The following is a 24,650-nucleotide window of genomic DNA, read 5'->3' on the forward strand; positions in this document are numbered from 1 at the left end:
ATTAAAAGCAATTCAAATGCAGAGTAAAATACTAAAAGCAAGGATGAAAGTCAAAGTTCTACTTTTTAGGTGGGAAGAGTGAGATGCACAAACAGGATGAGCAACTCAGGAGTAGAGCCAGCCATGCAATGCAGCAGCAAGAAAGGCTGATGCAATTTTGGGTTGCATTAATGGATGTGTAGTCTCCTGGACTGTAAGGAGGCATATGGTGCCCAGGGCCGGTGCGTCCATTTAGGCCAACTAGGCAATCGCCTAGGGCGGCAAAATGGAGGGGGCGCTGGCCTGCCTGCCCCGCCCGCCGCCGCCCAGTGCCGCTCCGCCAGCGGCACGGCAGCAGCCCCGTCTCGTCCATTTGACCTCATTTGGTGGATCTCATTTAGATGACGGCTTAAAGCGGCAGTGTCCCAGAGCCACAAAGTACGCCCACCTCATGTGTGGATGGGCGGGCGGGCGCTCGCATGCCGGGGGCCCAGCCGCTGCCGCCCATGCTGCTCCCGGGCAGGCTGCGAGCCGGCCGCCCAGCCCCGTCTTTGAGCGCAGCAAGCGGGGAGAGCCGCACGGCCCCACCAGCGGCCTCCCCCCGCCCCCATGGGCAGCCGAATGAAAGGCGCACCAAGATCCCTGGGAAGTTGAGTTCAAAACCTGCTTAGGCTCAGAGCACCGGCGCAGCAACAGCAGCATAGTCTTTACCATTGCGCGCCCTGGCTCCCGGCCGCGGGGAGGGGGAGCGCCTCCCTCCCTCTGACGGGTGGCGGCGGTGGCGTGAGGATCCGCGCGGGTCCCTCTGAGGGAAGCAGCCCGAGCCGGGATTGTGATGTAAGCTCACCAAGGCAAAGCTGCTTTCCTTGCTGCTGCTGCTGCTACTGGAGGAGTTGCGGTGGATTTGTGCTTTGCCCCAGCAGCGCCGGCAGCCACCGCCTCCTCCTCCTCCTCCTCCTCCCGCATCATTCATTGCAGCAAGGGCATGAGGCAGGCAGGAGCAGCCTCGCTTGCCCCCAGCCAGCGTGCAGCAGCAGCAGCAGCAGGGAGAAACGGCAGGCGCATCGCCATGGTAATTCAAGCCTGGCCAGGCGCGCCTGGGTCAACGATTTCTATAGCCCAGCAAGACTCCCCACCAGCTTGTGCTGTGGCTTCGGTTTCTTAAATCATCTGCGGGGAAAGTTTCCCCTTTCTCAGCTGCGCCCTCAGTGCCGTGATCGGGTTGAATGATTGATGCCCCCGACTCAAGGCATAGATTGCAGTGCCTTTCAGCTCTCCGGGAGCACCGATTAATTGCTTAGCCAGGGATGCCCCGCCCCCCGCCGCGTGAGCCCTCCCTCCTTCCAGGAAAGCGAGTTCCTCTGTGCCCTTGCCCGGTGGCGGGGCACTGCCGGCGACTGCCGCCTCACATCCTCGGCCTTTTTCTCCTTCGCTCGCTCCCTCCCCCCCCCCCGCTGTCTACCTCCCTTCCAGGCTACTGTACACAGTCACGCGCCTCTCTCTCTCTCTGTTAGCCGCGCTCTCTCTCCCTCCGGCTGCCCTTCCTTCCTTCCTTCTCTCTCTCTCTCTCTCTCTCACCCTCCCTCCCTCCCTTCCTTCTCTCTCTCACCCTTCCTTCCTTCCTTCCTTCCTTCCTTCCTTCCTTCCTTCCTTCCTTCGGCATGGGGGGGGGGGGCACCAGAAGGTGATCTGGCCTAGGGCGGAAAAAAACCTAGCACCGGCCCTGATGGTGCCATTTGTTCATTTTGATTAGATGTCAACTAGATTGTCTAATTCTGGGCACAGAAGTTTAAGAAGAGTATCAACAGTCTGGAAGGTGTTGCAAGAAGCATCAGCTGAATAATGTCCTATGAGGAGGGGGGGAGAGATGGTTAAGAGCACCAGGAAAGCCACCCAAAGGGCTTGTTTCCTTTTTCCCAGAGGGCAGGATATGGACCAGCAGGTTCACACCACAAGGAACAGAATTAGGCATCACAAAGACCTTCATGGTGGTGCCAGCCGTGAGGCAGATTGTCTCAGAAGGTGATGGACTCCTTTACTGGAGGCTTTTAAGCAGCAGGGGGTGGGGTGGGGGATCCGCGGCCTATCTGGGATCATGTGGTAGAGGAGATTCCTGCTACCGTACTGTTGAACTTCCTTCCCCTTCTCTTGTTCTGCACACTTTCTCGCCTGCTGAACCTGCCTTAATTTCCTGCAAGCAGAGGCTGGCTTTCCACCTGGAACCCCCGGTGCTACACCCCTGTCTTTCTCATCTGGTGGTTGGTAGCTGCTGCCTCTCCTGCCTGCTGTTTTTCTGTCTGCATCTGCTGCAGAAGCGGAGGCTGCCCAGGGGTCCCAGGAGCCCCTCCTGTCCTTGCTAGTCCATTAGGCTGCAGCAGCTTCCAGGCTGCCGCCCTGTAAGGCTGTCCTGCCTTTGCATGGGCTGTTAATTGGCTCAGCCACTAGGTGGTAGTGAAGCAAAGGTGAGCTCCGTTGTCCCGGTTGCCAGGTCTCATGGGTGGGGGGGGGGGAGAGAGAGAGAGAGAGAGATTCCTTGAAGGCAGTCATTCACCTTGCCAGATCCAAAGTCTTCCCCCCTCCCCCTGGAGGTGGGGACATGCAGGGTGGCATCGCTTGCCTCCTTTTCCAGACGAATCCAGAGGAGGAAGGCTGAGCACCAGCTTCCAGAGAGCTCCCTTCCTCCACCATGAAGAGCGTCGCCCGTCCTTCTGCCCTTCTGCTCTGCTTTCAAGCTGGTAGGCTGAAACACTCTTTCTTCTCTGATGAGGGTCACATTCCATGGAGAAGGAAGTTTCTTCTTGGGAATTCTGGAAGTGGGGGGAAGGGCCTGGGCCAGAAGACCCCTCTTCCTTTCATGGTGGGTTTAGGCACCCCGTGGCTTTTTAGGGCTGGTTGCCACTCTTGGGGTTTCCACAGCCTCTCTCTAGCCCAATTACTAGCTACTGCAGGGCAGTTGGGAGGGAGCAGCCCCAGAGATTCTGGCCCAGCAGGATCGGACCTCAGTGAGGGAACAGGCCCTTCTGGCTGTTGCACAGATCCAAACAGGATGACCCAAGTGTTCATTTGGCAGGAATACCAATACTCTCTCGTGAGGCAAGGGCCCGATCCCAATCTTCCTTGGCAGAGCACCCTGTCGGGGTTAAGAGCCTTACTTTCCCTTTCTGGTTCAGCTGTGTGAGTCTCAGGGAGGAGGGTCTGTCCAAAGAGCAAAGGACCGGCGAGGGCAGCAGCTGCCCCTCTTCCTGCTTTGGGGTAGACTTTGGCTTCCAGGAGCTTGGCCATTTAAAAGCAGCTCTCAGTAAATGAGGAAATGGTCGTCCCACATCGCCTGTTTTCTTGGCTGGCCGGGGCAGGGGAGAGATGGCCAGAAACCCCCCCACACCCCCAACCCAAATAAATGGCCTTTGCAGTTGCAGCCGGTCCTACAGCTGCAAAGTTGCTGACAGGAATCTGTTCTTGTTGCTTTATGCACAGTTGGTTGATCTTTAAATAATTTTTGTAACAATACAGGTAACGAAGCCAAACACTAAGCTAAAAAGCAAATAGCAGCTGAATTCAAAATACCATTAAGGAGATCAGACATGTAATCAAAGGAAAGAATAAAAAAGGAGTGAAGAAGGAAGAGAGAGAAGGGGTCCAAAGGGGGTGTGTGGATTCTGGCAGAGCCCACACGGCGGACGCAAACCGTCCCAAAGAGGAGTTCCAGATCTCAGAGTTTTTGTTTTCTGTGTGCTGGACAAAAGGAGTCCTTCCCTAGGCGTCCAGGGAAGAGAGGCCCTCTGGCCAAGAAGAGCGGTTGGGGCAGCTGCTCAGTCCTGCCAGGTCAGCCACTTGGCCTCCAACCAGCCACACAGGTCCAGCTCCACTGTCCCTCTAACAATTCCCAGGACAGTGGCGTACAATGGGCGCAGCATGGACCCCTGAGGACTTCAGAAATGTTTCTAGGATCAGGCTAATATGGGAAAGGGCGCCTGCGGGGCAAGGCCAGGCGGTGCGTTTCAGTGCTGATCCTACTGATTGCTATGGGCAGCTGTCATGCACTTTGGACAGAGGCAGCGGGCGTCCAGGATGCCTGGAAAACAAGCTTAGGGAGGGTAAGACGCAGGTTGAGGTCCAAGGAGGGCCTTGCAGCTGTCAGGGTGGATTGCCATTGCCTTGTGTGCAGTTCTCTGTTCCAGCATAATGCCACCAGTATTGACCTCATTCAGCAGAGTCTTACAAGAGCAAATTGAAGGTTGGGGAAATTAATAATATAATAATAAATTTTTATTTATACCCTGCCCTTCCCAATTTAAAAACCGGGCTCAGGGCAGCTAACAACAAATATAAAACATTGATTAAAAACGACTTTAAAAACAGCTTAAAAACAGCATAAAGTACAACATAAATGTAGCATCGCCAGGGCTAACTGGCCAAGTTAGTCCTGCTAGGGCCAGCAAGGAGACCAGGGAAGAATTTAAATGTGGGGTCCCAGAAGGGTTTCTTCATAGAAAAGGGAAGGGAAAAAGGAATGGAGGATCATGCTAAATTGAAGCCAGGCGGAATTGTACTGAACTACAAGATTCTGCTACAAGCTTTGAGTTTCAGAAGCACTTGAGGCTGCTGGGCCATAGACAGAGACCAGGAGGTGCCATGAGCTCAGCTATCCTGCTGAGGGCAGCAGCAAAAACTGATATTTCAGGAGGGAAAAAGGCAAGAAGGTCCCTTCTTTGCTCATCCATGGCAGAAATGCCCCAAGCCACCCACCTCTTCTCCAGAACTTTGGGCCCCACCCCAGTTTTAATACTGCTGACGGGAATGTTGTTTGTGGAAATGGCAGCAGTCTGAGCTTTAGTTCTCCATCCACATAATGCTGAGTTGTAAGAAATGAGCCACTTTGAATCCTGTCAGGGAAAAAGCCAGGAGATATTATGTATGTAGAAACGAAATGATTTGGCTTTGCTCATCCTTGGTCCATTTGGTGCAAGGACCTGGTGGGCCTCAGCTTTTGGCTTCTCTGCAAAGATGGCACAGAAAGATACAGAAATGGAACGACCTGCAAGCACCACTTGGACCAAGTTCCTATCATCATTTTTACCATAATCAAGAGAACCTGAAGAAATGTTGCTGGTCATTTTCTCCTGCTGGACAACTGAATATGACCTCACATGATGGCAGCTGGGATTTGCCACATCAGGAGGAAAGTTGGAGGCTGAACAAGTGACCTTGGGTGGTCAATTTCCACCTGTATTCTGTGGGATGTAAAAGGACAGGGGCAGTCAAACCCAACTTCCTTATATGGAACTCCACAGTTGGGAGTGAACTCTACAGTTGGGAGCTTCCAACTGTAGTATATGCCGAGTCTCCATGTCGCTGGTCAGTTGTCGTGTTGATCTCTAAGACAGTTTAAAAGCAGCATTATTAAAATACACCGTTGGCACTAGGCCAAAAGTAAAAAGAGGGACTTTCTCTCAAAAGGAGAAAGTCACCATATGTATATTATTTAGTAACTTTTAAGCCTGCCTCTAGGATCCTTGTGTGACTAGATGATTACTTGTAAGTAAACGTTATACACTTTACCAAACACTGTGAAGTGTCTTATTGAAAGAGGGATAAAAAGGGGAAGACACCAGGACAATGTTTTTAATGACTCTAGCGAGTCTATGCAAACTATCTGCTGCGCATATGAAGTAAAAAGGGAATGTTAGCTCTGCTGATATTCTCGAGCTTGTAAACGCAAGTTGGGATAGGATATCTAAAACAATATATCCTCTCCAACATCCCTCAACATTCCCACATATTCACCACATGAAATTGACTGAGGAAGCCATTTCAGAAGCAAAGGGTGGGAGTGGGCCTGTGCCCCTGGGTGGCAGCAGCAAAGCCCTACTGAGGATACAGCCACCGTTGCTCTTTACAAACAGCACCCACCCTTCTGCCCCCAGGTAACAGGCCAAGCTGGACAAAAGGGCCCTGCTTGGCTCTTGTCCCAGGGGTCCCTGTGTCTGAGATCAGAGATCCCTTCTGGGGAGGCCCAGCACAGTCCCTCGTGGCTGGATGGACAAACGGAAATGACACCTTGGAGACAGATAGGCGCATTCCTGGAGAAGACGGCTGTCGGTGGCTTCTGACCCTGATGGCTGTGTTCTCTCTTCCCTGTTGGAGGCCTTGTGCCATTGGATGGCAGTTGCTGAAGTCAGCAAGAGGAGGGCAGCCCTGTTTAGGGAAATTTTTAATGTTTGATGTTTTATCCTGTTTTAATATTCTGTTGGAAACCACCCAGAGTGGCTGGAGAAAAAATTATTAGTATTAGGGGAGCACTGCCTTTTCGCTCAGGTCCTAGAGGAAGGCTGCACTTTGGGACCCAGGGCTGGACTAGGTGGGGCCCCTTTTGGCCTGATCCAGCTGCTGCTGCAGGGCTCTCCTGATGGGTCCTTGAGTATTTCCAGAGCAGTGATCCCCAGGGGCACAAACAGGCCCTGATCAGATGCTCACCCCCAGCAGTTCCTCCCTGTCTCACTTGGCACGTGTGTGCTTTTCAGTCTTCGCCTTGGACCAGCTGAACTGGTGCACAGTCTCCGACAAAGAGCTTACCAAGTGCAGCGACATGAGCAAAGCCTTCTTCAGGGCCAATATTCGACCCCTGCTGACTTGTGTGAAAGGTGTCTCAGCCAGCGACTGCATGTCGATGATCAATGTAAGTCTAACTTGCTTGGGTCTGGGATTGGGGAGGAGAGGAAACTTTTCTGGCTATGACTGGATGGAAGTTCTGGCCCTGCCTGTCCCCTCGGGTGTAGAGTCTGTTCTTTCTCAGGCAGTAAAAAGGTAAAGGACCCCTGGATGGTTAAGTCCAGTCAAAGGCAACTCGGGGGTTGTGGCACTCATCTCGCTTTCAGGCCGAGAGAGCTGGCGTTTGTCCACAGACAGCTTTCCGGGTCATGTGGCCAGCAAGACTAAACCGCTTCTGGTGCAACGGAACACCGTGATGGAAGCCAGAGTGCATAGAAATGCCATTTACCTTCCTGCCACAGCGGTACCTATTTTGTTGTTGTTGTTCAGTCGTGTCCGACTCTTCGTGACCCCATGGACCAGAGCACGCCAGGCACTCCTGCCCTCCACTGCCTCCTGCAGTTTGGTCAGAGTCATGTTAGTAGCTTTGAGAACACTGTCCCACCATCTCGTCCTCTGTCATCCCCTTCTCCTTGTGCCCTCCATCTTTCCCAACATCAGGATCTTTTCTAGGGAGTCTTCTCTTCTCATGAGGTGGCCAAAGTACTGGAGCCTCAACTTCAGGATCTGTCCTTCCAGTGAGAACTCAGGGCTGATTTCTTTAAGGATGGATAAGTTTGATCTTTTTGCAGTCCATGGGACTCTCAAGAGTCTCCTCCAGCACCATAATTCAAAAGCATCAATTCTTCGGTGATCAGTCTTCTTTATGGTCCAGCTCTCACTTCCGTACATTACTACTGGGAAAACCAAAGCTTTAACTATACGGACATTTGTCAGCAAGGTGAGATCTCTGCTTTTTAAGATGCTGTCTAGGTTTGTCATTGCTTTCCTCCCAAGAAGCAGGCATCTTTTAATTTCGTGACTGCTGTCACCATCTGCAGTGATCATGGAGCCCAAGAAAGTAAAATCTCTCACTGCCTCCATTTCTTCCTATCTATCTACTTGCATTGGCATGCTTTTGAACTGCTAGGTCGGCAGGAGCTAGGACAGAGCAATGGGAGCTCACTCCATCGCAGGGATTCGAACCGCCAACCTTCCAATTGGCAAGCCCAAGAGGCTCAGTGGTTTAGACCATAGCGCCACCCGCGCCTCAGGCAGTACCATTCTATAGATGTGTTAGGAATTGCTGGGGACCACAGCAAGAGGGGGTGCTGGGCTTGTGTCCTGAGCACTCAGCGGCTGCCCCTGCTTCCCCTTCCGACAACCTGATGCCAGCTGGGCTGCACTTTGCTGATGCTGTCAGAGAGACAGGGAGGTTGGGAGATGGGCTTGCCCAGCCGTTGTGATGGAGAAAGTGGCAAGTGACGGGCTTCTTCCTCCCAGCTGCTGCTCTTAATTGCCAAGCAGGCAGGTGTACAGAGCACAGTGCCTTTGCCTTTGTTTCTTCCTCCAGTCTTATGTTTTGAATCCTTGTTTCTTCTGCTCCCCCTTGGTCACCTCCTTCCCTCCCTGGTGGCTTGGCTGTGCTGCAACATTCCTGTGGGATTCACCCTGTTTGCAACCTCTTTATGGCTCTCCTTGGAGTCCCTATCTACCTTCACACTACCTTCAGAAGCTTCAATGAGATCCCAGGGAAACTTGGGGGCTGGGGGCTATGAGGAAGCCTGGTGGAAATGGTTACCCCCTTACCAAATTCTTGAAGGAGGGAGCCTGGGCTGGGCGGAGGGGGTCTCTCGGCATGAGCCTGCAACTCCCTCCCCTCCCAAGGGGCTGCCAAGCAGGTACCCAAAATGCACTCCTGTTTCCTTGACAGGCAAGTGTGGCAGATGTGGCAGCCGTGGATGGCGGCACCATTTATCAAGCTGGGAAGGAATACAACCTGAAGCCAGTGGTGGGAGAAGCCTATGGCCAAGGTAAGTGAGCTATTGCCAGTGTCCGTCCCTCTTTTCAGGCGGGACCCAGCAGCTGCTCCACTTGTGTGCCGCAAATGCCTTTTCTGCTGATAACACATGGATGCTGGGGGGAAGATCAGTGCCACAGGACCAAGAAACATAATCTGTATGTCCAGCCATCTTCCTTGCATCCAGCCTCACAACACTCACGTGGAAAGAAAAACACCATTTTTTTTCATTTTGTGTGGAGCAACTCAGTGGAGAAAGTGACCTGGCCAGTTCAGCCCAGCATGGCCAGCACTGGGAGGCAGGATCTCTCTGAGCCAAATCCAGTTCACTCACTGGATCTGGATCTGCCCACCTGGGCAAAGGCTCTTCCCACACACCCCCTCCCTGTATACTGGGGTTGCAACAGCAGTTGATTCCAGCAGGCCAAGTCAAGTACTGAGCACGGTTCAAAATGTGGGGAAGAGCCAAGTGACTTTGTGTGCATGAAAACCCATGCAGACTGGACAGGGCTCCATTGGTATCCAGGGTGCCATCCTGCTGAGGTCCTGGAGGTGCAAGGCCTTCCTCAGACTGACAGGCTCCCTTCCCACTATCCCTGTGCAGATGTTGGCACGTCCTACTACGCAGTGGCTGTTGTGAGAGCAAACTCCAGCTTGACCATTGACAGCTTGCTGGGGACCAAATCATGCCACACGGGCATCAACAGGACGGCCGGCTGGAACGTCCCCATTGGCTTTCTTCGTGACAGCGGCCGGATGGCAGTGATGGGCTGCGAGGTAGCTGCAGGTGAGACCTGCCTGCAGAGGGCTGGTTAAGGACTTGCCACCAGCTTCTGAATTACAGAGTCAAACTGCTCCTCTGAGAAGTTGCACAGATGTCCATACATTTATGTAATATTCTGGACTGGGGTTGTGGTTGGGTTGCAACTGGCACAGAAACACCCCCATGTCCTGCCAAAGGAGGTTTTTGTGTGCAGAATTTGACCATGTTCTCTGCAACTGCCAAGTCCAGAGCCTTGCTTTGCTTTGCAAAAGTCCCAGAGAGAGGGGATTCTCTTGCCACCCCACAGTTCCTGTGTGTGTGTGTGTGTGTGTGTGTGTGTTGGGGTTGGGGGAGGCACACAGCATCACTTGCTGAGCCCTGAACATGTTGGGTCCTGATGTACTCAGCTGCACACACACGGAAGAGGACTCTCACTCCCCAGCATTTGGTTTGTGCTCAGCACAGGCGGGAACTGGGGTTGTGTGTGCATGGGGGGCTTTTTTGGCTCCTTGGCTGGCTGTGAGCTGCGCAGGTGTGTCCCTTGAGCTGGGCCAGGGGGGCTCTCTTGGCTAGTGGGAGGGCTGTCCCTCCTTGTGTTGAGAGCTCCTTCCAGCCTTGACTGCTTCTCCAGCTGCTCTGTCCTGGCTTGTGGGTCCAGCCCCTCACTCCTCCTTCTTTTCCAGCGGTGGGCAACTATTTCAGTGCCAGCTGCGTCCCTGGAGCCAGTGGAAACGGCTACCCAGCTAACCTCTGTGCGCTCTGCAAAGGAGACGGGGCCGGCCAGGGAAAATGTGAGCTGAGCCCCAACGAGGAATATTATGACTATATGGGCGCCTTCAGGTACCTTTGGGGGACAAGAGAGCGGGGCCCATTCCCCTGGAAATCTATGAATGCTGAGGAATAAAGAAAGCTTGGCTTATTATATGACATGAAAGTAACAGAATATATCAATGCTGCTTCAGGCAGCAGCATTACAACTGAGGCAGGCAGCAAACCCTGCACTAAAGTGGAAATCACTCAGGTGTTGTTTAGTTTTTCATGCTGCCTAGATTTACGTATGCTCTTCAATGTCTTCCAGGACATGTCTTTGAGATCAGACTAGTACCAGAGTCAAGAAAGTTCATAATGGGGATATCCTGCCATATTAAGTTATGCCAACTCATGTCCTGATGATCTACAGCAATAAACCAGAGGAAACTCAGGCTGACACTGCCCTTTGCACAAAGGGTCTCCCCACTCTCTGCTCCCATGCAGATGGGCATCTCTGACTTCTTGCCCCACTTGTTTAGGGCTGAGGCAGTGGGGTGGGCAGAGGCAGGCTTGGGGCAGGATCCTCACTCAGAGTCCTCCTGGGAGCAGTGGCCAAAAGCTTCTCACTGCGCTGTGCTTCTGCAGCCATTGTTGGGCCTTGACTATGCCTCTGTTTCCCCTCAGGTGCCTGGTGGAGGGAGCAGGGGAGGTGGCCTTTGTGAAGCACAGCACAGTCGCCGAAGCCACCGAGGGTGAGTCAGCCTGTGCAGCTTCTGCTGGGGGGGGGGGGCGGGGGGCGGTGGCCTCTTGGGTGAGACCACCAGCCAGGGGTGGGGTGGAGCTCTGCTGGAGATTTAGACATGTGCAGGTGCTGGGAGAGGGACAGAAGAGGGGGGCACTAATTCCCCTTTCCAGGAGTTGAATTCTTCATTCAACAACATTGGATTTATGGGTCAGGAGGTGAGAAGGGAAACCTCACCTGGGGAAGGCACAAGGGCCTTTCTGCTAATGGTTCTCCTGGGGCGGTTTTTAAAATAAATGGATCGCAAAGGGCATGAAGCAAGAAGTGTGACAAAACTGCTCAGCTTGGCACAGTTTCCTGTGGTCTCCCTTTCAGTGGTGCCTTTGGGAGTCCTGGTTTGCAGGCTGACTGAGCAAGGAGGGGAGCTGTCCCCGGCCTCTGTGGGTCACTGCCTGTGCTCTGCTCTGCTCTTCCTTCCAGGCCAAGCTCCCCCCTCGTGGGCCCAGCCGGGGCTTCAGGCCACGGACTTCCAGCTCCTTTGCCGGGACGGCAGCAGAGCGGCAGTGACGGAGTGGCGGTCCTGCCACTTGGCCCGTGTCCCTGCGCACGCCGTGGTGGCCAGGGAGGACACGAATGCCAGCCTCGTCTTTCAGCTGCTCAACCAGGGCCAAGTGAGTCCCTCTGGCCTCCCCGGCCTCTGCTTCAGCTGCTGGCCTGACTGGAGATGAGGGGTGCCCCACCCCAGAACCCCTTGGGGCTCTTTCCTCAGCAGCCATGGCGGCAGAGCGTAGAGGCCCGGCAGGACTTGCCTTGCAGGCTCTCCTGGGTGGTGGCACCACCTATCCTCCCTAGAAGGGCACCTCTGCTTTCAGCTGCTGCAGAGCATGTGCCACTTTTTCTGATGGGCAATGAAATCGGCTTTGGCTCCTGCAGCTCCAGCACCTGTGGCTGACAGAAATCCAGAGCTGCAAAGAGGCTTTCTTGGTATAACTCTCTCCAGGCTTTTGTGGGCACCAGCTAGCCCCCCACCCCACCCCCACGGCCTGCTGCATCTCCCCAACATCACCTGCTCTGCAGAGATGGAAAGGAAGGCGGGATGCCGAGCTGGTCCTGGGCCTTGCACTTCTCTGGGCTCTTCTCACTCAATTGCAGACTTTGGGACTATTGTGGTGTTAAGAATAGCCAAGTTTCCTAACCGGGACTTCCTTTTCTGTCATCGTTGCAGCAAAGGTTTAACACCGAAGGTGCTGATTTCCAGATGTTTGACTCTTCAGCCTATGATGGAAAAAACCTTCTCTTCAAAGACTCCACCATGGAGCTGGTCCCCATCGTGGGGCAGTCCTCCCAGGCCTGGCTGGGGGAAGAGTACATGCATGTTGTGCGGGGGCTGGACTGTGACCCTACAAGTATGGGCATCTTGGGGTTGTCTCTCGAAGGAAGAGCGGTGGCTCCTTTATCTCAGAATCAGCCCCTGGGTGGAGGGGAGGCACTGGGAGTCGGGTGGGAGAGAAAGAGCCACAAGGGCTGGGCAGAGGGTCAGCAATGGGGCTGGGCAGGCAAACTAGCCAGGAGGCTTCGTGGTGAGAGCTGCCTCTTGTGGGAGGGAGTTCCACAGGGGAATTCTGCGCTGTGTGAAGAAGGGCTTCCTCTTATCTGTCCGGAGTCTTCCAATGTTCAGCTTCAGGTGGGGTCCACCAGTTCTAGTGTTAGGAGAGAGGGAGGAAACTTTCTCTCTCTCCACTTTCTCAATGCCAGGCAGAATTTTATAAATGTCTATCATGCTGCCTCTTCCTTGCCTCTGGGACTTTCTAGTTTAAAGAGAAGTCCCCAGCACTGCAATCTTCCCTCGTAAGGCAGTGGCTGCTCCCCTCTGACCCTTTCCTGAACCTTTCCCACCCAAGGTCCATGTGTTTCCAGGTGCTCTGACCCCCACATTCTGGCCCTCCAGGTGTTTCTGATGAGTGTTAGAGTCCCACAACATCAGGAAGGGCACAGGTTCCCCTTACCTGCCTGATGGCAGCCTTTCTGAGAAGAGTGTATCTGAAGAAGTGTGCATGCACACGAAAGCTCATACCAAGAACAAACTTAGTTGGTCTCTAAGGTGCTACTGGAAAGAATTTTTTATTTTGTTTTTTTCTGAGAAGAGTGCATTTGCAGCTAGCTTTTCTTTTCCCCCTCGTGGCATGCACTGAGTTTCTTCTCAGCGTCTTTGCACAAGGACCCCCAGGATCTCAGTCATGCCACCCTCAGCGTGGGATTTGCAGACCCATCACTTGCTTGCCTGGGAGCTGCGCCTGCTGTGGGTCTGCCATGTTCTCAGCCCTCACGCTCTTTTCTCTGGGGCTGCAGGGCTGCCTCCGTTCCTGCGCTGGTGCGTCTTGTCTACAGAGGAGATCTGGAAATGTAGCCAGATGGCCGCGGCCTTCAAGGACAAGCAGCTGAAGCCAGAGCTGCAGTGTGTTTCGGCGGAGAGTCCCGAGCAGTGCATGGAGTGCATCCAGGTGTGGTGCCCAGCGTGGGGGGTTAGCCTGGGGGCTGCTGCTGCTGCTGCTGCCCTCTGCTGGCAGGGCAGGGTCCAGGGGCACCTGGGCAGACCTCAGGTGACCATCAGGGAGATGGGGAGGGGTCTCATTCCAGGGTCCTTGCCAGGCAGGCAGAAGGCTCTTTGACTAGGCTGCATGGGGTGGTAGTGTTATATTCTATCTCTTTTTATATTTTCATTCTGCTTTCCAGGCAAATATTGTCTCCCAAAGCAGCTCAGGACAACTGAAGGGGGGGGGGAGAGAGAGGCACTGCTCCAAGTTGAGAAAAGGCAGGAGGGAGAAGTGGGGGTGCAGGGGGCTGGGAAATGGTCAGAAGGGGAAGGGCAGCAGCTCAGGGCTCTGCATGCAACTCCAGGTGGGGCTGTGGGAGGGCCTCACCCCAAAGCCCTGGAGAGCCATGTCTGCCAGTCAGGGCAGACAGTGCTGGGAAGGGGAGGCAGCTGCACAGGATCCTCTGCCAGGCCCTGCTTCTGCTCTTCTCTCCCTGTGGCCCTGGCTGGGCAGAGGAGTTGCAACTGCCCCCTCTTCCTGCCCTTGGTGATGGATGGGGCTTGATCCCCCCCCCCAGTACCAGGGCAACTGGCCATGGGAGCCAAGAGTTTGTTCTGGCCATGGGGGGCAGGCAGGGGGAGCCAGCTCATTGCACCTGCTCCTTCCTGTTCTCCGCATCCAAATAGGCGCCTGGACACCAGCAGAATTGGTGCCTTGGCTGACAGAGTTTGCAGTGGCCCTGAAGCACTGGGCAGTTGGGGCCTTTCTTCTCCTCCCTGCTCCTCTTCCATTGGGGGTGGCGCCATGTGGACGCACAGCCTCCCAAGCACATCCCTCCAGGTGCAAATGCCTCTCACCTTACCAGGAGCACCAGAGCTACTAGAGGAAGCCATGCCAGCCCTTTGCCATATTCATTCAAAATAGCGACCAGCAGCCAAATAACAACATTAAAAATTTCACAAAACCTGCACCTATCAAAACCAATACAAGACATGAATCCCAGGGTGGAGGTCTGGGCAGTGAGCTGGGGGGGGGGGGATTGGCATCCAGAGAAGAGCCTCTGGCTAGTATTACCTTCACAGCCTGGCAGAGTTGCATGGGCACCGAGGTGGTCCTTTGGGCACTTAGAATCCTAGAATTGTAGCATTGGAAGGACCCCTGAGGGTCATCTAGTCCACCCCCTTCAGTGCAGGAATCTCAGCTGAAAGCATCCATGACAGATGGCCATCCAACCTCTGCTCAAAACACCACCTTCTGAGGAAGTCCATTCCACCGTCCAATGGCTCTTACCCTCTTGAAGTTCTTCCTAGCATGTGCCATGTGATTTCAGACTGAGAATCTGGAATTCACGGCTTGTGCTCAGGGAGCCCTCCTTAGCCCAAGGGCAGTGGAGATGGAGTGAAGCAGAGGGATGTGCATCTCTCTGGGAGCATCTGGGCCTGAGCAAAGCTATCAGGCAGCCATGCCGAGGTGGGTCAGAGGGAAGGATGGCTGTCACTTATCTGGAAGGGCAGCTGCGGGTGCTGGCGGGGAACAGACCACCAGGCCACAGGAGGGCTTGCTGCACTGGCTTCTCCTTGCCATCTCCTGCTGGCCATCACCTTTGGGTCTCAGCCTGCCCCTCTGCATCCTCACTGGCCTTGCAGACAATTTCATTGTCCAGAAAGTGGGAGAAGCAACAAGAGAATCAGCCATTTTAGATCTGGTCTTAACCAATAGTGATGACTTGGTAAGTGGGGTAGAAGTGGCAGGATCATTAGGTAGGAGTGATCATGCTCTTCTGGAGTTTATTATACAGCGGAAAGGAGCAACCAAGCATACTAAGACTCAAATTCTAGACTTTAAGAAAGCCGACTTCAGAAAATTTAGGGAAACGCTGGGTGTGATCCCATGGTCAGTAATACTAAAAGGGAAGGGAGTTCATGATGGATGGGAGTTTGTTAAAAGGGAGATATTAAAAGCACAACTTCAAGCAGTACCAAAGAGACAAAAACATGGAAGGTGCCTAAAGAAGCCAGGGTGGCTATCTAAAGAACTTTTAACTGATTTAAGATTTAAAAGGGATATGTACAAAAAATGGAAAAAGGGGGAAATCACCAGAGAGGAATTCAAACAAATAGCCAGCACGTGTAGAGACAAAGTCAGAAAAGCTAAAGCACAGAATGAACTCAGGCTTGCTAGAGAGGTTAAAAGCAATAAAAAGGGCTTTTATGGGTATGTCTGTAGCAAAAGGAAGAACAAGGAAACAGTGGGGTCACTTAGAGGAGAAGATGGTGAAATGCGAACAGGGGGCAGAGAAAGGGCAGAACTCCTCAATGCCATCTTTGCCTCAGTCTTCTCCAAGAAAGAAAACAATGCCCGACCTGAAGAATATGGAGCAGATGATTCAGCAGGGGAAACACAGCCCAGAATAAGTAAGGAGGCAATACAAGAATACTTGGCTAGTTTAGATGTATTCAAGTATCCAGGGCCAGATGAACTACATCCAAGAGTATTAAAAGAACTGGCAGAGGTGATTTCAGAACCACTGGCAGTAATCTTTGAGAATTCCTGGAGAACAGGTGAAGTCCCAGCAGACTGGAGGAGGCAAATGTTGTCCCTATTTTCAAAAAGGGGAAAAGAGAGGACCTCAACAATTACCACCCAGTCAGCCTGACATCAATACCAGGAAAGATTCTAGAGCAGATCATTAAGCAAACAGTCTGTGAGCACCTAGAAAGGAACGCTGTGATCACTAAAAGTCAGCATGGGTTTCTTAAAAATAAGTCATATCAGACCAATCTGATCCCATTTTTTGACAGAATTACAAGCCTGGTAGATGAAGGGAACGCTGTGGATGTAGCCTATCTTGATTTCAGCAAGGCCTTTGACAAGGTGCCCCATGATATTCTTGTAAAGAAGCTGGTAAAATGTGGGCTAGACAATGCTACTATTCAGTGGATTTGTAACTGGCTGACTGACGAAACTCAAAGGGTGCTCATCAATGGCTCCTCTTCATCCTGCCACAGGGTTCTGTCTTGGGCCCAGTCTTATTCAACATCTTTATCAATGACTTGGATGATGGGCTTGAAAGCATCCTGATCAAGTTTGTAGATGACACCAAATTGGGAGGGGTGGCTAATACCCCAGAGGACAGGATCACACTTCAAAATGACCGTAACAGATTAGAGAACTGGGCCAAAGCAAACAAGATGAATTTTAACATGGAGAAATGTAAAGTACTACACTTGGGGGGGGGAATGAAAGGCACAAATACAGGATGGGTGACACCTGGCTTGAGAGCAGTACATGTGAAAAGGATCTAGGAGTCTTGGTAGACCATAAACTTGACATGAGTCAACAGTGTGATGCAGCAGCTGAAAAAGCCAATTCAATTCTGGGCTGCATCAATAGGAGCATAGCATCTAGATCAAGGGAAGTAATAGTACCACTGTATTCCGCTCTGGTCAGACCTCACCTGGAATACTGTGTCCAGTTCTGGGCACCACAGTGCAAGAAGGATACTGACAAGCTGGAACGTGTCCAGAGGAGGGCAACCAAAATGGTCCAAGGCCTGGAAACGATGCCTTATGAGGAACGGCTTAAGGAGCTGGGTATGTTTAGCCTGGAGAAGAGAAGGTTAAGGGGTGATATGATCGCCATGTTCAAATATATAAAAGGATGTCACATAGAGGAGGGAGAAAGGTTGTTTTCTGCTGCTCCAGAGAAGCGGACACGGGGCAATGGATTCAAACTACAAGAAAGAAGATTCCACCTAAACATTAGGAAGAACTTCCTGACAGTAAGAGCTGTTCAACAGTGGAATTTGCTGCCAAGGAGTGTGGTGGAGTCTCCTTTGGAGGTCTTTAAGCGGAGGCTTGACAGCCATCTGTCAGGAATGCTTTGATGGTGTTTCCTGCTTGGCAGGGGGTTGGACTGGATGGCCCTTGTGGTCTCTTCCAACTCTAGGATTCTATCTCCTTCTGTAACCTGTGAGCAAGACAGGACAGTGCAGAAGGGGGCCATTTGGGGACAGGCATTGGAGCAGACAGGCACCTCTGCTTCCCCCCAACCCACCCCCGTGTGACTCAGCCGGGTCTTAAAAGGATGTTTTGATTTCCTTTCAGAACAGAGACATGGACGTTGTGTCTCTGGCCGGAGAGGATATTTACACAGCCGGGGAGACGTACGGCCTGGTGCCGGCTGCTGGCGAGCATTACGCAGGTGAGGAGGCTGGCAGGACTGAAGGCCTCTTGTGTGCAAGCTGCTTTGTGGCCAGCCGGCTGGCGACTCAGTGCCCACAAACGTGGCCACTGCCCAGCTGAACACCACAGAGCTGAACCAAGGGATTCTCCAAGGACCTGTCCAGGCCTCCAGCGAGGGGCCCCTAAGCGCAAAGGTCCGTGGGGCAATTGGTGATTGGCAGCAAAGCAGCAAAGAGTCTGGAGGCCTCAGCTTTCTGGTTCAGACTCTGCTCAAGTGCTGATCTTCAAGGAGACAGGAGACCCACCACGCTCCTTTCCCCCTTGCTCTCTTGCCGCGTGGGGCTCACAAGCCAAGGGCTTCCTTCCGGCCTTCATGCTGGGGCAGCCTGGGCTCCCCTGAGGTCAGTTGTGGGCAACCCGTAAGGTTCCTGGGCCATGTTGGCCCCAGAAGGTTTAGCCAGGGAGGACAAGAGAGGAGTCCTACAAGAGCTGGGGTTGCCCACCTGTAACCCCGACTGGGGCAGGGGCTTGCCTTGCCAGTCTCATACTGTGCTTTGGGGGGGGCACTTTGGCTGCCAGTGCTTGCCCAGCTCTTCCTCTTTCCTCTAAGACAACAGCCATTGAACAAGGAGGACCCAAGGAGGGAAGCATGTGTGTTGGGGGGGGGGAGGGCTCCGCTGTCTAAACAGAAATTATCTCTGTGCCTCTGTGGTGCCCCTTGTTTTCTTGACCCCTTCGTTTCAAGCTCTTGTCCAAAATGCTGCTCTGTTTTAGAGACCCCTTTTTAAACAGCTAAAGGAGGGGGCTCAGGGTTTCTTTTGTGCTCCCCCCCCCAGACGAGGACACCACCAGCACCTACTACGCAGTGGCCCTTGTGAGGCGGGTGGCTGATGACGCCTTCACCATCTATGAGCTGCAAGGAAGGAAGTCCTGCCACGCAGGTTATGGGACGATGGCTGGGTGGAAGATGCCCGTTGGCCTCCTGCTGAAGAAGGGCTTCATTCGTCCTCAGGACTGCAACATCCCCAAAGGTAAGGGGGGCAGGAGGGGGGCTGCACACACAGATTCTGCTGGAGAGAGAGAGAGAGAGAGAGAGAGAGAGAGAGAATGGGGAGCAATGGGTGGAGGGGCCCTTAACCCCCCTTCTCCCAGCTCCTGCATGTGGCTGCCCCCCCGGGGGTGATCATGGGACCACCACCACCAGGCCAGGTAACACAGGTGCTGAAGCTCCCTCTGACCCAACAGAGGAAGCCACCTGATACTGAAGCCAGCCAATGATCCCCCCCCCCAGCCTTGCCTATGCTTACAACAGAACTCGCCCTCCGGAGTCTCACGGCACCATAGAATTATGGAGATGGAAGGGACCCCTGGGGTCATCTAGTACAGTACACTCCTGGTCTCAGGCAGGGAGTCTTATCCGGCTCTTCCTGGAGCTGCTGCCTGGGGTTGCGCCGGGGACCTTCTGCATGCCTAGCAGGGACTCTGCCCTTGTGCCCACCAGCCACTCAGTTGAATCAGAGTTTGGCTTATGAGAACTTTGGCCCAAAGCTCTGCCCTCATCCTGGCTCATCTGGGACCTGTTGAAGCCTCATGCATCCAGGCAGGGCAAGGCCCCTCTTTCCAAGTGCCCAGCTGTTCTTGGGGCTCCTCCTGGCCTTGCTGAACCTCACCCTCATGGGCTCATCAGGGCCATGCCCAGCTTCGCCCTCCTCCTCTCATTCCAGCGGTGAGCGCCTTCTTCTCCGCCAGCTGCGTTCCTGGGGCACGGGGAGACGGCTACCCGGACAGCCTGTGTGAGCTCTGCATTGGGGACCTCAGTGGCAGCCACAAGTGCAATGCCAGCAGCCAAGAACGTTACTATGGCCACGCTGGAGCCTTCAGGTAATGGGGACTGGCAGGGGGGTGCCAGCTGGCCAGAGCCTCAAGTACCTGGCAGGAGAGAGAAGGGGTCTTTCCTCTTGCTTGCCACCTGGAAGGCTCTGGGGAGAGACTCTTGGCGTGTGAGCATGGGGCATTCCCTGAGATAGAGCGGCACATGTGTTGTCCAAGTCAGATGGCACTGATTGCAGCAGGGAAGGGTGTTTTCAGTACAGAAAAGGGGGGGGGTATACTTGGTTCCTCTCAGCACACATCCACAAAACCAACCATGGAAGCTGTTCACATCAGCCAAAGCTCATGGCTGGCCATTCCACTCCTGGGGGGGGGGGAGTCCATACCTTGCTTTGCTGCTGCTGGAGGTCCTTCTGCCATCTGCTTCACACTTGCTGTCAACCTCTTTGTGCTCTTTGCAGGTGTTTAGCTGAGGATCATGGCAATGTGGCCTTTGTCAAGCACTCCACAGTCTTTGAAAACACAGATGGTATGTTGCCCACTCCTGTCTTTTATGAGCCCTCCCTCCCTCCTTCTCCTTGAAACCACTCTCTGAGCACTTTTGTCCTTCCAGGGAACAACATGGACTCCTGGGCCTCCCAGCTGCGCTCGGGGGATTTCCAGCTCTTGTGCCCAAATGGTGCCCGTGCGGAAGTTAGCCAGTTTGCCCACTGTCATTGGGGACAGGTGCCCGCCCACGCCATCATGGTCCACCCAGACACAAATGCTTTGGCTGTTTTTGGACTTCTGAACATTGCACAGGTACCAGTTTGTCGCTTAGAAGAGAGAAAACACAAGAGGGCACCATCGCCATCTTCACCCTCCTGAGGGTGCTCCTTTCTCTCACTGCTGTGCTTCCTGTTGGGCACATGGGTGGCCAGTGGGAGGTGGGGCCCCTTGGCCTGATCCAGCACTGCCGGGCACTCCCTCTGTCTGCATTTCCTCTGGTGATTCTGCCCTCAGAGGCCAGGCTGGCAGTAAGGAGCCTGGTGCTCTCAGGAGGGGCCCCGACACCCCTGTGGGGGGAATGCAAGATCAGACAGCGGGGGTCCCTGCTAGTTCTTGGATCCCTGCAAAAGTCTGTTTGGTTTTCACATGGTTTAGGTAGTTTATTCTGTTGCTGGTTTATTTGAACTCGGGGCTTATCCACACTTCCCTTTCCTCTGCTCTTTGCAGGCGTGGTCCACAATTTAATGCTCTGTGTCCAAGAGCCACCCCCCTTTTTGCTCTGCAGCCTCCCCCCCAAAAAAACCCCACTCTTTAAAGCTCAATTGGAGCAAAGGGCAATCCAAAGAAAACCCCAATGGACATTTGCTCTGACTGAGCACTAAAGAGTGGGTTTTCGTGGGGAAAGTTCTGAGGCAAAATAAATGCTCCAACAGAGCGTTAAAGCCCTTACTGTTGCTGCTGTGTTGAGCTGCTCTATTTGTATTCACTCCCCTTGTGGGTCTGGATCAAACAAAAAGGCAGGGTGTAAATGAAGCCGCCTTCTACCATCCACGCATCCTGTTCCAGAGATTAGTGGGCTTGGTTTTAATGCACTTTCACAACCCTGTTTCCAACAATGAACCCTCATAGGAAACTCCCCACCCCTTCCACCCCACTTGCCACCATAGAGTTGGAAGGGACCTCAAGGGTTATCTAGTCCAACCACCTGGCAGTGCAGGAAATCCAAGACTATATCATCCCTGCTAGGTAGGCCATCCCAGACTGTGCTTAACTTCTGGACGCAAGTGAACAAGAAATGAGAATGGGATCAACATGATCACAGCAGGATTGTGGAACAACCAAGCAGCAGCATTTCTCAGTAGCCAGGCTTGGCTTTTGCTAAGACTTGTTTTTATAAGCCGCAAGCATGGAAATATTAAATGGGCATCTAGGTGCCGTCAGCATGAAATGAAAATAAAATCAGGAAAAGGTTTCAGTAATGGAGAAGGGGCAGGCGAATGATTTTTTTTTGGGGGGGGGTGAACAATGCAAAGGCTGTTGCTGGAAGGTTTAGAGCGTAGTTGTTTGTTATGTTTAAACTTTCATGGAAAAATCCAAGGAATCAGAGCGCTACAGCGTCACCCATCCCTGGCAGCTCAGCAGACTCGGCTTCTTCCTTGAGCAAATATTTATAGCAGCACTGCAGGCTGTGAGTGGGAAGGATTCTTGGTCTGGAGGTGGCCCAGGAGCCTCCAGGCGAGTGAAGACAAATCTGTGATTCAGGAGTACAGATTAGGTCCATCTGTGATGCTACAAAGCAAAAAGCTAGCAAAACTAACCATCTATATTTCCAGCACTTGTGGAATGTTTGAAAAGTATAAATTGTCTCATTCAAAAATATGATCCTCAGAATATGATCTGAACCTCTCTGGGTTTTTTTTACATGAAATTAATTTTAAAACAGAGTTTAAAATGCAGACAACAAAAAGTAATGAACACAACACTCAATAAGATCACAAAAAGGAATCCCACTAAAAGTGTTAGTTGCTTACCTAAGCAGTTCCTGGTTGGCGCACAAATCTTCACTGGGTCCTCCAGTAGAGGAGGAGGAGGAGGAGGAGGAAGAGAAGAAGAAGAAGAAGAAGAAGAAGAAGAAGAAGAAGAAGAAGAAGAAGAAGAAGAAGAAGAAGAATTTGTTTATTTTGCCCTGCCCATCCGGCTGGGTTTAAACACAAAAAACACCGAACATTAAAAACATCCCTAAATGGCCACACTCAATATGATAATGGAAAGCGATTTATTGGTGTACAAAGCTGCACTGAAAGCATGTTATTGTCTTCTCAGAAAATAATGGCATTTTGAAGTTAGAGGAAAACAAAACTTAAAGCAATGCAGTATAGTAATTTTTAGTACAGTATCATTTTAAAATGGTGTAAGCATTATAGCACTACAATGGCAGTGACAGAGCAATCAGCCAGTGCTTGCTTAAGGTCAGAGCTCCCCCAGTTTCTTCTAGCCCATCTAGTTGTGAAGCATAATTTCTAAGCAGATTCACCTTTTGGAATTAAGTTAATAGTGAGCCAAACAAGGGAACCCGGTGTAGCAAACTTCTTGCTTCTCCCTGCTCTGGTGCTGGGAATCACAAGGCGGCTCTTCCTCCCCCTGCCTGCTCTCTGCAAACTCTGGCAGGCAGCAGCTCCTCAGGCCCCCCCTCGCCCCAAAAGGAGAGGCGCTCCTGGATGTAACCAGGGACCTCTGCTTGACTTTCAGGACTTCTTTGGCGACCACAATGAAAATGGATTCCAAATGTTCAATTCTGCAGCCTTCAAAGGGAAAGATTTGATCTTCAGGGACTCCACAATTGCCATTGTGCCAGTTGGGGAGAAGAGGACGGCCATCTCCTGGCTGGGGGAGCCATTTGTGGAGGCCCTGCAGGGCCTGAGGGCTTCCCAGTGCTCTGGCGCAGGTGAGTCTGAGGAGCCCCATGGACTCCCCCCCCCTCTCTCCTGTCCCTGCAGCAGAGAGAAGTGACCCATGGACTGTATCCATCACCTCCTGTGTCTTTGTGTGGGTCCCCTCCATACCAGCATACTAGTTTATTATAAGACATTTCCATTTCTGTCATTCCAATAATCAACAAAACAGGACAGTGAATATGTCACAGCCTCCCTGCTCTCCATTGAATCGGTTCAGTTGATTTGTCCATTTCTGCCACTTCTAAGTATATTATCATTACTTTCATTCAACTTATATCCCACTCTTTCTCCCAAAGGAGCCTGGGGTGCAAAAACATCATCGAAACAATGTCCTTTTAAAAGCATAAGTGATTTTTTGTTAATGAATGTGCCTGGCTACGTCTGAGGGTCCCTAGTGGGGAGGGGAAAGGGAGCAATTCATATCCCAATCCTAGCACTGAGCTGAGAGGAAAGAGACTGCCCCCCCCTCACCAATCTGGAGGAGTGAGAAGAAGAGTTTGGATTTGATATCCCGCTTTTCACTACCCGAAGGAGTCTCAAAGCGGCTAACAGTCTCCTTTCCCTTCCTCCCCCACAACAAACACTCTGTGAGGTGAGTGGGGCTGAGAGACTTCAGAGAAGTGTGACTAGCCCAAGGTCACCCACCAGCTGCATGTGGAGGAGTGGAGACACGAACCCGGTTCCCCAGATTACGAGTCTACCGCTCTTAACCACTACACCACACTGGGGGAGGATAGGCATCCTTGTCCCTGCATATATCTGGGCCTCAAAGGTTCTGTGGAACACCGTGATTCCCACGCCTTCCATGTACCACAGAAGTTTGTTTGCTTTTAAAATATTTTTTATTAATTTTTCACCAAGAAAAAAAACCTTTACAAATTTTAACATAAACCATAACTTACTTTATCAATTGACTTGGAAGTTTATAAAATGATGCATGGCATGGGGAAGCTTTTTTCCTCTCTCCCAACACTGAAACTTGTAGACATCCAATGAAACTGAGTGTTGTGAGATTCAGGACAAAAAGAAAATCCTTCTTCATACAGCGTAGTTAAACTCTGGAACTCCCTCCCACTGGAGGCAGTGAGGATTCAACAAATTCATGGAGGGTGAATGGCTCCTTGCCCTGATGGCTCTGCTCTGCCTCCACTGTGGGAAGCAGTTTGCCTCTGAATCCCAAATGCGACCAGTGCTATTAAATGCAGGTCCTGCTTCTGGGCTTCCTACCAGCTTCCACTTGGCCCCTGTCAGAGCAGGTTGTTGGTCCTGCAGGCCCTTCTTCTATCTTTATGTCCCTATGTTTCATTCCAGCTTTGTCAGTGAATGTCTTCCTCTTGCTGCTGATGACAAGTCTTGCTGGATTCTGCTGTTCGTGATCCATTGGCTGAATGTCAACATGCCATGAGGCAAAAGGCAGCTGCAACATGGATCACCACCACAAAGTCAACAAACCAATCAAATCAGCTGGCCTGATCCATCTAGAAGAAGTGGAGCATGCTGGGCCTTCCTTTTTCCTCAGACCACAAACGATGGTTGCTAAAGCATTTTCATTGTGGTGGGAACAAGCCTGGCCTCTCCAGGGCTCCTGCATTAGCCTTCCTTTCTCCTTCTCTGGCACAGACCGGGGGGGGGGGCAGCGGGCTCAGAAGCTTTTTCTTACCATTTTAGTTAATTATAATGTCGTTCAGAACTGACATACTGGTTATTCAAAACCGACATTTGTTTGAAACAAGTTAACTCCAAGCGATGGCTTATGAAGCAGACTTGTTTCAACAAAGCAAATTTTAAAATAGCCACATCCTCAACTGTGCTTAAGTAAAAGAAGCAAAGCTTCCAGTTTGCTCCTCACAACCTTGGAGTAGGTGAGCCGGGGGGGG

At 52.3% G+C, this 24,650-nt stretch overlaps 1 protein-coding gene across 2 annotated transcripts; it reads left to right on the forward strand.

Annotated features, from left to right (window-relative positions):
* The first annotated feature begins 714 nt into the window (after positions 1 to 714).
* On the forward strand, positions 715 to 24,650 carry LOC117047630 (melanotransferrin-like). 2 transcript variants are annotated; one of them, XM_033150980.1, is made up of 16 exons: positions 2,518 to 2,714; positions 6,501 to 6,655; positions 8,441 to 8,540; positions 9,132 to 9,314; positions 9,974 to 10,130; positions 10,725 to 10,792; positions 11,263 to 11,453; positions 12,008 to 12,188; positions 13,132 to 13,283; positions 17,423 to 17,519; positions 18,337 to 18,531; positions 19,225 to 19,381; positions 19,792 to 19,859; positions 19,944 to 20,131; positions 22,568 to 22,763; positions 24,085 to 24,650. In XM_033150980.1, exons 1-16 carry the CDS (start codon positions 2,666 to 2,668, stop codon positions 24,147 to 24,149), a joined length of 2,202 nt encoding a protein of 733 aa, XP_033006871.1. In that variant the 5' UTR covers positions 2,518 to 2,665; the 3' UTR covers positions 24,150 to 24,650. The 2 variants fall into 2 exon arrangements, with proteins under 2 accessions (XP_033006872.1, XP_033006871.1); XM_033150981.1 differs by lacking the exons at positions 2,518 to 2,714; positions 6,501 to 6,655 and adding an exon at positions 715 to 816.

This window comes from Lacerta agilis, chromosome 5 (assembly GCF_009819535.1).
Source record: "Lacerta agilis isolate rLacAgi1 chromosome 5, rLacAgi1.pri, whole genome shotgun sequence".
Lineage (NCBI taxonomy): Eukaryota > Metazoa > Chordata > Lepidosauria > Squamata > Lacertidae > Lacerta > Lacerta agilis.

Excerpts from the sequence above, each read along its gene's own strand:
- LOC117047630 (XM_033150980.1), top strand. The coding sequence starts at position 2,666 with ATGAAGAGCGTCGCCCGTCCTTCTGCCCTTCTGCTCTGCTTTCAAGCT. Across the intron at positions 10,793-11,262 it reads AGTCGCCGAAGCCACCGAGG|GCCAAGCTCCCCCCTCGTGG; the intron begins GTGAGTCAGCCT and ends TCTTCCTTCCAG. Across the intron at positions 20,132-22,567 it reads GACTTCTGAACATTGCACAG|GACTTCTTTGGCGACCACAA; the intron begins GTACCAGTTTGT and ends CTTGACTTTCAG.